This window comes from Tetranychus urticae, chromosome 2, assembly GCF_039701765.1.
Source record: "Tetranychus urticae isolate SD_2017Ah chromosome 2, NJAU_TeUrti_SD_1.0, whole genome shotgun sequence".
NCBI classification, from domain to species: domain Eukaryota; kingdom Metazoa; phylum Arthropoda; class Arachnida; order Trombidiformes; family Tetranychidae; genus Tetranychus; species Tetranychus urticae.
In genome coordinates, this window is record NC_142959.1 from 14,951,645 (window position 1) to 14,963,865 (window position 12,221).

The following is a 12,221-nucleotide window of genomic DNA, read 5'->3' on the forward strand; positions in this document are numbered from 1 at the left end:
CACTTCAGTCAAGAGGACAACTAAAAAAACAATCAAAGTAACAATAACAAAATGAATTGTAAAAAAAGGTCCATTTAAACGCCAATCTCATTTAAATAATCACGACAATCAAGACAAAAATGATCATTGTCAGTCTTTACATCTTCATCAACATGAGCTTCAACATTACATTTCCCATCAACTCAATCCAAACTGATTTTGATCACAGATTTATTTCAATCACAACCAAATCAACACACAAGACTACAGAGTTATGTTAAAACACCAGATTTAACCCAAACTGGTTCGCTCCTATTTAAACAGTTGCTGTGTCCAGATTAGCGGTCACAATGAAACAAACCTTTACTGGACACCTTTTTAATGTGGAAACCATTTAAAGTGGATGAGAACCTTTAAGATCAATTATCAAATTAACTTGTTAAGGTAACTCCAACTGATATTGGAAGCCACCTTCACTAACCATTTTGATTTGGGAATCAACTTGGTTTCACCCAAAGACAATCAATTGATTCACGTAAAGGTTCACCTATTCAATTGACCTACCTACTATGACTTTTGTTTACCCGATATTAACAATTATTTATCAACAATAAATCATTTGAGCTGTTACTATGTTCATATTGATAATAATAAGTGCAGTTAGAAGCAGAAAATTGTTCAATCTGAAAATCCCACGTTAATTGAAAATAATGGAAAGGTAAATTAATAGCTGTTAAATGATAACTTCAACTTTTCATCTTCTCAATCATTTTGTTATAATTGTTGCGTTCATTCATCACACACACAAAAGTCATTAGCAGCCAAAATGCCATTAAATTGTATTATTTAAGTAAAAATACAAATTAAAACTGGTTTCCTATTCATTTAAACAATTGAACCCAAATATGTTTAGGTGATTAACTTAGCACTAAACAAGTGTTTACCTTGCCTTACATCCATTGTTCAAGTCATTTGTTTCATCTTGCTAACGATATTATTTATCATTTTGGTTTAATTTTACTCAATCTTAATTTAACTCTAATCTGATCAATTGGAATTGAATTAAACCCTTGAGATGACCAATAAGTGTTTTGTTTATTCATGAACAAACCATAATGTAATGTGCTTAAAGTAGCTCAGCTTTTCATGTTGACCAAGTGTTGTTATCCTTTCCTATTTTTGCTGTAAATTACTTTCTAATTTAGTTTATTAAAATGGCTAATCATTATCATCTTGATTACATGCAATCCTTGTGTCAAGATGGTTAATTAGAATCAGAAAATATTCCAACAATTATCCCATCATTAAGAAGATGATCTAGAATAAAAGAGTTGCCTTGGTAAAGAGGTTTCCAGCAATCCTTTTTTGACAATCTACTTGTTGATTAAATGAATAATTAACTTGATCCGGAAGACTTGGACTTTAATTGATGATAAATATCCATTCATGGTTAACTTAACCACTCCTGATTCCCTTGAATTGCAACAGAATCACAATTGAGACCAGATTAATGTAAGAAAAATGGCCAATGAGAGTTGAAAAATTGTGGCTCAAAACAGATGATCATCACAAGTTACCTTTTTTTGCTTCCTGGTAATTGTCAATTATATTTTGTAAAAGAAAACACTTTTCATCATTAAAAAAGGATAATAATTGTAATTTTAAGAACAGAATAGAGTAATAATGGTAATAATTATGAACAAATCAGAATACAATTGCGAATGTCAAAAGATTCTTGTATCAATTTGACAGTCAATAATGAAAAGATATGTGAAGATGGAAAGACTCTTACCTCTCGGTTCAATACATTATTTTGATGGACAGAATCAAATTGTTGAATTGATATAAAGATATAGTAGACATAATAAGCCATTTGAAGAGTTAGTAAGGCTAAATGTGATTCAATTAATCAATTATTAATAATAACATGATTTGCGTAACTAAATCCATTTCCAATCAATTGACTCTCCCTATTTTGCTAGACACAAAGCGTAATATGTGAAGCTACCTTTAACCCTCTTGATAAGACTATTTGTTATGCTGATTTCAATTTTTCATTTTAAAACGATTTGCTAATACAAATGACTGTAATTCAACAGATTTGAATATCAATCAATTAACTTCAAATCTAAACAACAATTTAACCTTTTCTTTGATTGTTTGGTCAAATCATCATCAACCTTCATCGACCATTTGCTATTCCCATATCTTTTTGGGTTCATTTTACATAAGCATTTAACTCTGATCATTGGTTACCATTACTCGATGCCTTTCTTCCTGATCACTGATTTAAAAATATAACTTTGATTCTGTGCTTTAATTAAGATGATTATGATGATTATAATGATAATACAAATGGCATCTTTAACTTTAATAATGATCACTGTTGGTCATCTTGGCTGATGGAGTTTTGGAAACAAGAAAAGATGAGTTGAAGATCAATTTCATAGTTTGAAAGTAATCATGTTTTAATCTTCATTTTATTTCCTTTTCCCTTTGAAATGAATTTTTAATTGTTACTGGGTAATCTATTATAAATATAATGATAATATGTGTATATTAAATGTACATCTTATCTAATATTTTACATACATTAACTGTTTATTGTTATCCTCTTCGGTTCAGATGAAATATAAGATTATAGTGAGGCCAAATTAAATTGATAAACATGGCTTGATAATTAACATACAGCCATGTTTAATTGTGGCTAAAAACAATACAGATATATTAAGACAATCGTGCATTACAATTAATCATACAGTGAAATAATATTACATAAAATACACATCAATAACTGTTTGATTAAAAGTGAAGGAAATTTGAAAATGAAAAAAAAATATATAAAGCAACAATCAATAACATAATAAGTTTGTAATGGTCTTACCGAAACTGGTTTTAACCATAACATTTAATTCACTTTGCTATTGTAACGCCATCATGAAAAAATGAGGATTCAATCAAATTGAATCCAGTAAAGCAAACAATAGATGGTAATCGGAAAGCAATTGAGAAAAGGGAAAATTGTTGCGTGACAATTAAGTGTTAAATTTTGATAACTTTGAGGATAGAATCGATTGATAATCTTATTTAAGGTAGTGATATAATTTGTTACTTTTCATCAGGATTCATCAACAAAAGCATAAATTCAAAAGTATATCACAATAATGCAAAAGTAGATGCTAATCAATCAAAGTCAACTGTCAATTTACTAGGTAAATATTTTCATTAACTATTCGCATTGATTAAAAATGTATAAATATAGCAATTCATTTTATCGATGAAATTGAATATTAATTGATTTATTGCAAGGGTAAAAGTAAAAGTTGTCATATATGAACGTCCCCTTAAGTTATGACTAACGACTTTCAAATTAAAACCGCCAAGACAGACGATTTGGTTTCTAACTGTTGTTTAATTTATGTTTAACTGTTTATATTTTTTCGTACAATGCCAATAATTGATTTGTTATGGTTTGCTTGAAAGGAAACAAATAATTTGCTTAATTAAGTTGTACAAGAAGTGATACATCAATAATGGTAAGATTATCTTTTTTTCTTTGTTTTAATTTTCGCATTTCAATATTTTTCAGTAACAGCTTTTTCTTTTCATTCTTATAGCGTCAATTGTCTCTTATTGTGCATCCATTTAATAAACATGTCTGATTGGTCATCGTCTGAACTTTAACTTGGCCATTTTTGGGATGTGTTTTCGTCTGAGCTTGATGGGTACCATCAATACACAATCAATGGTGATTCAATAATGGCTGAACAAAAAGTCTCATCGGAAGTCTGCTTTATTTGCCAATATGGTGCATGTAGGGTATTGAATTTATTTTCACTCTTATTGTGGTGTAAAAGGAATGGATGGTCAACTGTTATGGTGATAATCTTGCTGTTGAGTTGATTGTTTATATAAAACTTTTTTCTAAATCGTGGTTAAATTGAATTATCAAGCAGTTCTTTTTGTGTTGGTGATCACTCTCTCGTCTATTGCAACAGTTTTTTTTTCTTTATATTATTTCCTATCTTAAATTTCCTCTTTTTTACCATTTCTCATCTTACAAGCAAGAATGACGTGCCTCATTGAATTTACAATTTATCTTGACTTTTGTTGGTTATCAGTTGATTCTAATTCTAATTTTCAATCTCCTTTTCTTTCTCTCACATTGAATGGTCACTGACTGGTCAAGAAAGATATTTTTAAGTCAACAACAGCAACTATTACAATAATACAATAATAACAGTTACAATAACATGATGTATCATCAGGTTGGAAAGAAACAACAGAATCTCATATACAAGATTAGAAAAGAGAGGGATGTTGGGGGAGGTAGAGAGACAAGTTAGAAAGGAAAAGAGGATGATGATGGTGAAGAAGAGATCAAATTTGAGTAGACAAAAGAGTTGGTTAGAATCATCACGAAAATTTTCTTCATCAATCGCACGATTAACTTAATTATGTCCGATTCTTTTTTCTTCCTCTTCCTTAAATGTCCATTTGACTCATCATTATCATCATCAACAACAACATCATCTTTTTCAATCTTTTTCACTTTCTCTCAATTTTCTTCTCATCTTTAATTCGTTCACACTTATCCTCTTATCTCTTTTTAACTGCTTAACACGTTCTATGGTTAACTCTATTTACGTTATTGAAACACTCAATTCAATTGTTTTCTCACTCTTTCATACTTACTAAAATACTAATTTTCTCTTCTTCACCAGCAAAATCATCTTGATGATGTTTCCGTCAGAATGATCAAGAAGCACGTTGATTGTAATTGGAGGATAACCTGTAACAGAGAAACATAAATTAAAGGCTGAACAAAATTCGTGAAATGGCAAATAGTGAATATTAATAATGAAGTTACAAGAATAAAGACGAGTAAAGAAGATTCAAGTACTGATAAAGCCATGTGGATTAAAGATGTTCAAATTATTATGAAAGTGGGAAGATTTATGTACACGATTATGAAAACGGTAAGCGTAAGAGGGAAAGATTGAGTAGAAAGAAGAAAAAGCATTAAAATGCAACCAGAATGAAGAATAGAATTGATACTTGATTAAATAGTGAAAAGTAAAGGTGAGATACCGAGCTGGTGGATCAAGTAATAAATGTAAGAAGCAAAGATGATGAAGATGATGAAGATGTTGATGAGATAAAGAGGAAAAGGTTTGATGAGTTAAAAAGTGAGAATGGTGAAAGGGGTGAGATAAAATAATGTTGATGATGAGAAAGATTGAAAAATAAGGTAGACAAAAGCCTGAAGAAGAAGTGGAAAGAGAAATGATTGTTTAAACAGACCATTTTAAGAACCTGTCTCGAAATAGGCCGAAAATATGCTGTGTTTCATAGAAAGAGAGAGAAAAAGAAAGAGAAAGAGAGGCGGTCATAAGAGGTTAAACATGATTGAAATGGAAAGAGAATCGGATGGGCCAGTCCTGCTTTCTCTTCTTTAACATTTTAATCTTTCCTGGCTTTCCTTATCCTCATCCTTCGAACCTAAATTGTTCACCAGATTATGTTGGAAGAATCAAAAAGTTCGGACTCACACTCGTGCTCACAGGGGAGCCAACAATTTATAAAGATAACTGTTCATCTAATTCGAGTTTCTGTCATATCAAAGTCGATTCTCATTGTGTTAACTTAGTTTATTCATGTTTTTCTCTTCTTGATTCATCTTAATCATCCTCAATAGTTACTATTACTTTCATTTATTACCTTCTGCCTGCAGGTTCAGGCAAAACTTTTTCTGTGCTGCAAATTATTTCATTGATTTTGTAAATGTGATTATCTTATCCATTTAGCAGTTTCTTCATTCTTTGATCTGATCTCAACATTTTCATTTGATTTTTTTTGTGTTATCTTGTGTTCTTACACCTAAAGTATTTTTTCATATCATCATGAGTTTAACGTATCAAGCTCGTACAATTAGTATATTTTTTTTAACCCTGGTGGTTCTTCAATTGTGCCTGGTAACATTCTATGGAACCGAAGTAGATGCCGGTAAAAAGAAGAAGCTCAAGAAATTGGCTGCTCTTTTATTGCTTCTCAAAGGATCTAAGAAACCAAAATTCGGAATATTGCCAATTCCCCTACCAATTCCTATTCCGTGAGTAGACTTTTGTCATCAATATTTGTTATTAGTGAATCATGCTTACATAAGCAATTAGTCGATATCTAATTTAATTTGATTGGCCTGTTTTAGAAGCTTAACAATGACTGAAAACTAATAAGTCTAATTTTCTAAACAATCAATTTATCATTGAGAAATACATTTTTCAAAGTTTTCTCTTGATACTCTTCAACTTTTAAAATTTAACATTCATACTGATAGAGATATTTGTGGTTGATTTATGTTTTCAAGTGTTCTCTAATTCTTATTATTTTGTGATTCTTTATCTATATCTAGAGTTGTTATTGATTTAATGAAAAAAGCTGGTGGAAAAGGAATGATGGGTCACATGATGGGTATGATGATGGGAGGTCACGGTGGCGGCGGCGGTGGCGGCGGTCACGGCGGTGGAATGTCCGGTGGTGGCGGATATGGTGGAATGGGAATGAGCATGGGCGGTGGCGGAGGCTACGGTGGAATGAGTATGGGTGGTGGAATGTCCGGTTGGGGCGGCGGAATGGATATGATGGATATGGGTGGTTATGGTGATATGAGCATGATGAGCATGGACGATGATGGATGGGGAGGTATGATGAGCATGATGGATGGAGGCTATGGAGGAAGCTCTGGTGGCGGTGGTGGCTACGGAGGAAGCTCTGGAGGAGGCTATGGAGGTAGCTCCGGTGGTGGTTATGGAGAAAGCTCTGGAGGTTATGGTGGAAGCTCCGGAGGAGGTTATGGTGGCTCCGGAGGAAGTGGTGGTTATGGTGGAGCTAGTGGTGGCGATAGCTACGGAGGTGGAAACTCCGGTGGTGGAGGATATGGCGGTGGTAACTCTGGTGGCTACGGTGGTGCAGCTGGAGGCGGCGCTGGTGGTGCCGGAGGCTACGGTGGAATGAGTGGTGGTAGTGATGGTGGATGGGGAATGGGTTAGTTGATATTCATCTATAATCTGTGATATTTGTCTTTTAAAAATGTCTAAATCATTGTCATTTTTATCAGTCATCACTGACCTAATCTAATTTGTCATGCATCCAACGCTAATCAACTTGTCTTCTTATATTTCAGGAGGAGGTTATGGTGGAGGTCGAGATTAATTTAGTAAAAACCATAATCATTATCACCAACAAAATTCCTCATTTTCATTAAAGCCATTGTGTTTTTAATGGTTTTGTCAAAGATACTGAATAAGAAGTTTTATTTTGATTGTCACTGGTTGTAACCGTCAACAAGTTCAGTTTACTCTGAAATGTGCGAACTGATAATAGAAAATATTGAGTATCTTGAGACCATCATCTAAAACAAATTAAACCTTGTATAAATCTTTCCCCTTTTGTAATCACTATTGCTATTTTGTACGTTGTTTTTCAAGAATCTCATAATAAATTGTTTTATTTGAACCTAAGACAAGAGAAATACTCATTTACAATTTTCATGTCGAATAGTAATCGAATGATAGTTTAAGAATTGGCGAAGAATCTGCAGTAATTTCAGAAATTTCAATATATCGTCACATATTTTGTCTGAAATTGGTTATTCCTGCACTATTAATATATCGATGTCCAATTATTTTCAATTTGAATCTTTTAGAATCACATGACGAATTATTATTACCACTATTAAAGTATTGCTATTATTAACTTTTCAAGATAAACAATTTTGTCTTCCAACTGTTGATATGTATGTAATAAAGTGCAATTAATAGTTGTTATTACAATTATAAAGATAATTCAAATAGAAGACGCGTTAATAACACTTTTTATATTTATTTTTAACAAATCAACATCTATGGATTCGGGATTGAAGTTTAATTTTTGCCGAAATAGATGAACGAAATAAGATCAACAAGATTTAATTGTCAAATGTTTTATTTTATTTATAAATTTAAAGTTTACAATAGATTTATTTTATAATTGGTTTTACAGTTTTCAATATTTTGATTTTAATTCAACAAAAGTGTTTGACATAAATGTTTATCATGAATATTTTTGAATGAAACTGGGATGTTTCATTACACATCATTAAATATTAGAATTACATATAAGTGTTTATTTGCATGAATTTTTTTCTGAATAAAGAAAAGATTGATAAATAAAAATCAAATTAGCGATAATTGCAAAGGTCGAAGACTTTTTGAATAATCTTTCATTTTCGTTGAAAAAGATGATCTCTCTTACGAAATGGATTTTGAATGAACTAATCAAGTTGAATAGAAAACTTGGATTCATTGATATTGATTAAGAAGTCATTAACCTGGTTTGCATGCGAAGGATTGCAGTCGGTAAAGAATAGAGATAGATAAAATTGACAATTTGTTGATTAAATAACGACAGATGGAGATAAACGCAGAACATGCATGATATAAGAAAAGTGTAATGAAACTAATAAAGGACAAATTAAACAATTTATGTCGATTGGTGAGCTCTCAGTAGACAATAGCCAAATCCTAATAATAAAACATACGTACATGGTATTATAATTCAATTGGATGAATTTTTAATGAAATGTAAAAACATTCCTCACAACTTGAATCGATTTGTCAATCTGGACAGATACAAGAGAGATCAACCAAAAGATTAGAGCTATCTAGATTATTGATGAGTGAATTTAATAAAGATGCATTTCCCGATAAATAAGGTTTCACATTGATTTCAGCCTTGCTTGATCCATTCATTCATTCATTAACCAACTCATAGGATGAAAAGTGTTTAACGCAAAAGACCCATGATCCAGTTTCAGGTCTATATTCCTTAAAAGTCGCTCCTAATTTGTTTGTTGCGGCTTCAATTTTTTCAGTATATTTCATTGTTCGTAGTCGATCAATATCTTTAATTATTTCATGAGTTGTTTTATCCACTGGCCAAACTTGATGTAAAGTTATTTGAGCTGGTCTATTAAGTCCTTCACCAATCTCAGGTTTACAATCATCATCAGGATAAACAATTACTTCTTTTCTTCTTATATGAACAATCTCATCAAGATTTAAACCTTTAACATCCAATGGATCTTCCCAATAAATTTCACCATATCCTTCACGGCCAATAATAAAACTAGGAACTGGACAGGTATCATTTGATGAATTGTAATATTTATCAAGATCTTTATACGCAGGTTTAGTATAATAATCTAATTTTGTCAATTTTAATCCACATTTTAATGGTGGTGGAGGTGTAGATGGACAAATCAAGCTACTTTCATCATTTGAATCACCGACACCAAGCAAACTAGAATTATTAAGATTGTCACCCATTATTGATGTTTCACCGAAAGTAACTGAATTACGTGGAGTGCCATGATTACTATTATTGTTATTGTTGGTGTTGCCGGTGGTGATGGTTGTGGTTGTGTTTAATGCATTTGTAGCATTATTTTGATTGATAGAGAAAAGTTCAGAAACAGTATTTTCAGCAACATTTTCTTTGGATGCACTTGAAATTGGTCTTTGCGCAAACGATAGAGTTGGTGAATCGGTAATTGATGCATTTAAAGATGAATCTTTAGGCTTGAGAACTAATCTTTTGATGTTTCTGCGAGGTGCAAATAAATCCAAAGCTGATTTAGGTTCTTCTTCTGACTTTTCATCCTCTAAATCATCGAATAAAAATGATGAATTGACTTGGGATGCACTCACGTTTCGAGGTAACTTTGGAGCACTAGTAGTCCGAAGACTAACTTTGTATTGGTACAATGTTTTTGAGTCCGTTGAAAACTTGACTGGTTGAGAATGAGCTGCGTTCAATAAATTCTGAGAAATTGGTGAATCTCCATAAGGCATATGCTGTAAGCGACTCAGAAGAAGCTCAGAAGTAGGCATGTTTTGTGTCAAGCTTTGCTGGAGAGACATTGGCGGAACTTGGGTCTGGCCTGGTTGCAGTGGATTTGAAAATAAGGACCCAGTAGTACCTGATGTTCCAAAGAAATTGGTCCCTGAATTGAAAACATTGCCAGTGTTGAAATTGGTCATGGTAGGGTTGGTTGGATTGAACGTGGGTGTAGTAATAGGATTGCTTGAGAAATTGAATAGGTTTGCTGGCTTATTCATTGCGTTCGTATTGGCGGTAGAAACTGTTGTTGACAAGTTAGACGAAAATAAAGATGCAGTTGTTGTTGCTGGATTAGAGTTAAACATGAAAGTGTTTTGACCAAAGGGTGCTGTAGTTCCAAAAGTGTTAGTACCTGTGGTTGGTAATCCAAATCCAGGTTTTGCCGCAGTAGTAGAAACATTAGCTCCGAATAATGATGGAGTTGTTGTTGTAGCTTGTGCACCGAATAGCGAAGGAGTAGCTGTAGTAGTTGAGGTACCAAATAATGATTTGGTTTGTGTATTTGTAGCTGGAGGTTGAAAGAAATTGGTACTTGGAGTAAATGATGGAGTTGGATTGAATAATGATCCTCCAGAGGTTACAGTTGCAGGTTGTTGGTTTACAGGTCCAAAAGAAAATGTTGTTGTGGTTGGTGCAGTTCCAAATGCAGGCTTTGCTTGTTGTGTACCGAAAGTTGGTGCATTAAAGAGTGATGTTGATGTACCAAATGTTGGTTTACCAAATATTGAGTTTGTACCAGAGCTAAATGGAGCAGTGGTGGCACTTTGTTGCTGCTGCTGTTGCTGTTGCTGTTGTGTAGCACCAAACAAAGATTCAGTAGTAGCCGTTTGACCAAACATAGCTCCTTGAGCTTGTGGACCTTTACGATTAGCTTGATAATCTTCCCAACGTAACTCTTCCATTGATTTTGTTTCATACTCTTTCATGGCAGTGATACATTGATGTCGAGTACTGATAGTAGTGTTGATATTGTTCTTCAACATTGTATCACTTCCAATTAATGGATTAAATTTGATAGTAGTACCAGGAGCTTGCATTGTATTAGTAGCAGTAGCTCCACTAAATGGAGTTGTAGCTGAGAATGTGTTTTGACCAAACAGAGATTGTGTGCTTGTTTGAGCGGTATTTGTTCCACCGAAAAGTGATGTTGTAGCAGCACCACCACCAAAAGGAGAAGCAGCTAAATAATGGTAAAAAAATATCAATAGATATATTAATAGATATAATACATATATAGTCATATATAGAATACGGAATTTTGAATATATGTTAAAGGAAATAAGAAGATATTTATGAATTTATGTAAATGAATATCATTTAGATATAGTGCATGAAATTAGAGTATTAAATAGGAGGTTTAAACAAATGAAAAAGATAGGTTACCAGTAGAAGTAGCTCCAAATGGTGTTGTTTGTTGTGTTGTCGATGGTGAACCAAAGAAAGGTGTTGTAGATGTTTGCGAACCAAATAAACCAGTACTAGTAGTAGCACCAACACCGAATCCTGTGGCTGGGGCTGTTCTATTGGCTGTAAATGCAGCAGGTTGACCAAAAGTTGATTGCATTCTGTTGGCTGGAGTACCAAAGCCAAATGTAGTCTGAGAGGTTGAGGGTGAATTAAATGGGCTTGTGGTTGAGGTTTGTGGTGTTCCAAACATTATGAAATCTGAGATATATTGATTTTATTACAATAGACTCAAAAATCAAATTAACAAAACTCTCATAAACTCAAATTATAAATTAATAATTAAATTGTAAGAGTATCACTAGAATTAACCTTGATTACAGTCACTTGAAACAGAAACATTAAACCCTCTCACATTTTATTTATAAACAAAAACAAAGTCTAAAGTAAACACACCACATTCGCCAGTAGATGGCGTACACAGCTAAAAAACAAAATTAATCAAATTTCTTTATCAAGATGAATAATTTACTTCTAAAATGGATTGTTATTGTTAATTGATGCAACTTTATACAAAATAAAAGTACTTTAAACGCGTTAAATGTAATAAAATCACATTAATTGAGAATCTCTTGATTTCATCAGCTGATTATTGCGTATTTGTTTTCCTCTTACGTCACCATCAACAAAAAGATAAAATGACAACATTGTTGACAGCAACCTACATTTTTCAATTATTTATACCTTTGTTTGTAGTAATTATTAACTTTCATTTGCTTGTGGATTCGTTAAAGCTAAATCAGGACCTTCAAAGTTCTTAGTTTCATCCAAATCATTCATCAACTATGTTCCTTTTGTTAAAATTGGTTAAAAGCCTATAGATGTTTCTATTCAGTGAA

General features: G+C 32.6%; 2 protein-coding genes across 3 annotated transcripts; one reads left to right on the plus strand and one right to left on the minus strand.

Annotated features, from left to right (window-relative positions):
- The first annotated feature begins 3,342 nt into the window (after positions 1-3,342).
- On the plus strand, positions 3,343-7,499 carry LOC107362894 (uncharacterized). 2 transcript variants are annotated; one of them, XM_015930036.3, is made up of 6 exons: positions 3,343-3,515; positions 3,597-3,798; positions 4,704-4,958; positions 5,866-6,091; positions 6,392-7,023; positions 7,163-7,499. In XM_015930036.3, the coding sequence occupies exons 4-6, from the start codon at positions 5,883-5,885 to the stop codon at positions 7,189-7,191; spliced, it is 870 nt and encodes a 289-aa protein (XP_015785522.1). In that variant the 5' UTR covers positions 3,343-3,515; positions 3,597-3,798; positions 4,704-4,958; positions 5,866-5,882; the 3' UTR covers positions 7,192-7,499. The 2 variants fall into 2 exon arrangements, with proteins under 2 accessions (XP_015785522.1, XP_089123253.1); XM_089267127.1 differs by having other exon boundaries at positions 3,597-3,793.
- Positions 7,500-8,122: 623 nt separating this feature from the next.
- LOC107362883 (nuclear pore complex protein Nup98-Nup96) lies at positions 8,123-11,733 on the minus strand. The gene is made up of 2 exons (XM_015930025.3): positions 11,302-11,733; positions 8,123-11,098 (listed from the first exon to the last, which is right to left on the minus strand). Exons 1-2 carry the CDS (start codon positions 11,573-11,575, stop codon positions 8,769-8,771), a joined length of 2,604 nt encoding a protein of 867 aa, XP_015785511.2. The 5' UTR covers positions 11,576-11,733; the 3' UTR covers positions 8,123-8,768.
- Positions 11,734-12,221: the final 488 nt, after the last annotated feature.

Bases quoted from the DNA above. Each gene is read 5' to 3' on its own strand.
- LOC107362894 (XM_015930036.3), top strand. From the start codon at position 5,883: ATGAGTTTAACGTATCAAGCTCGTACAATTAGTATATTTTTTTTAACC. The intron at 6,092-6,391 runs GTGAGTAGACTT...ATCTATATCTAG, and splicing joins CCCCTACCAATTCCTATTCC to AGTTGTTATTGATTTAATGA. The intron at 7,024-7,162 runs GTTAGTTGATAT...CTTATATTTCAG, and splicing joins TGATGGTGGATGGGGAATGG to GAGGAGGTTATGGTGGAGGT.
- LOC107362883 (XM_015930025.3), bottom strand. From the start codon at position 11,575: ATGTTTGGAACACCACAAACCTCAACCACAAGCCCATTTAATTCACCC. The intron at 11,099-11,301 runs GTAACCTATCTT...ACCATTATTTAG, and splicing joins ATTTGGAGCTACTTCTACTG to CTGCTTCTCCTTTTGGTGGT.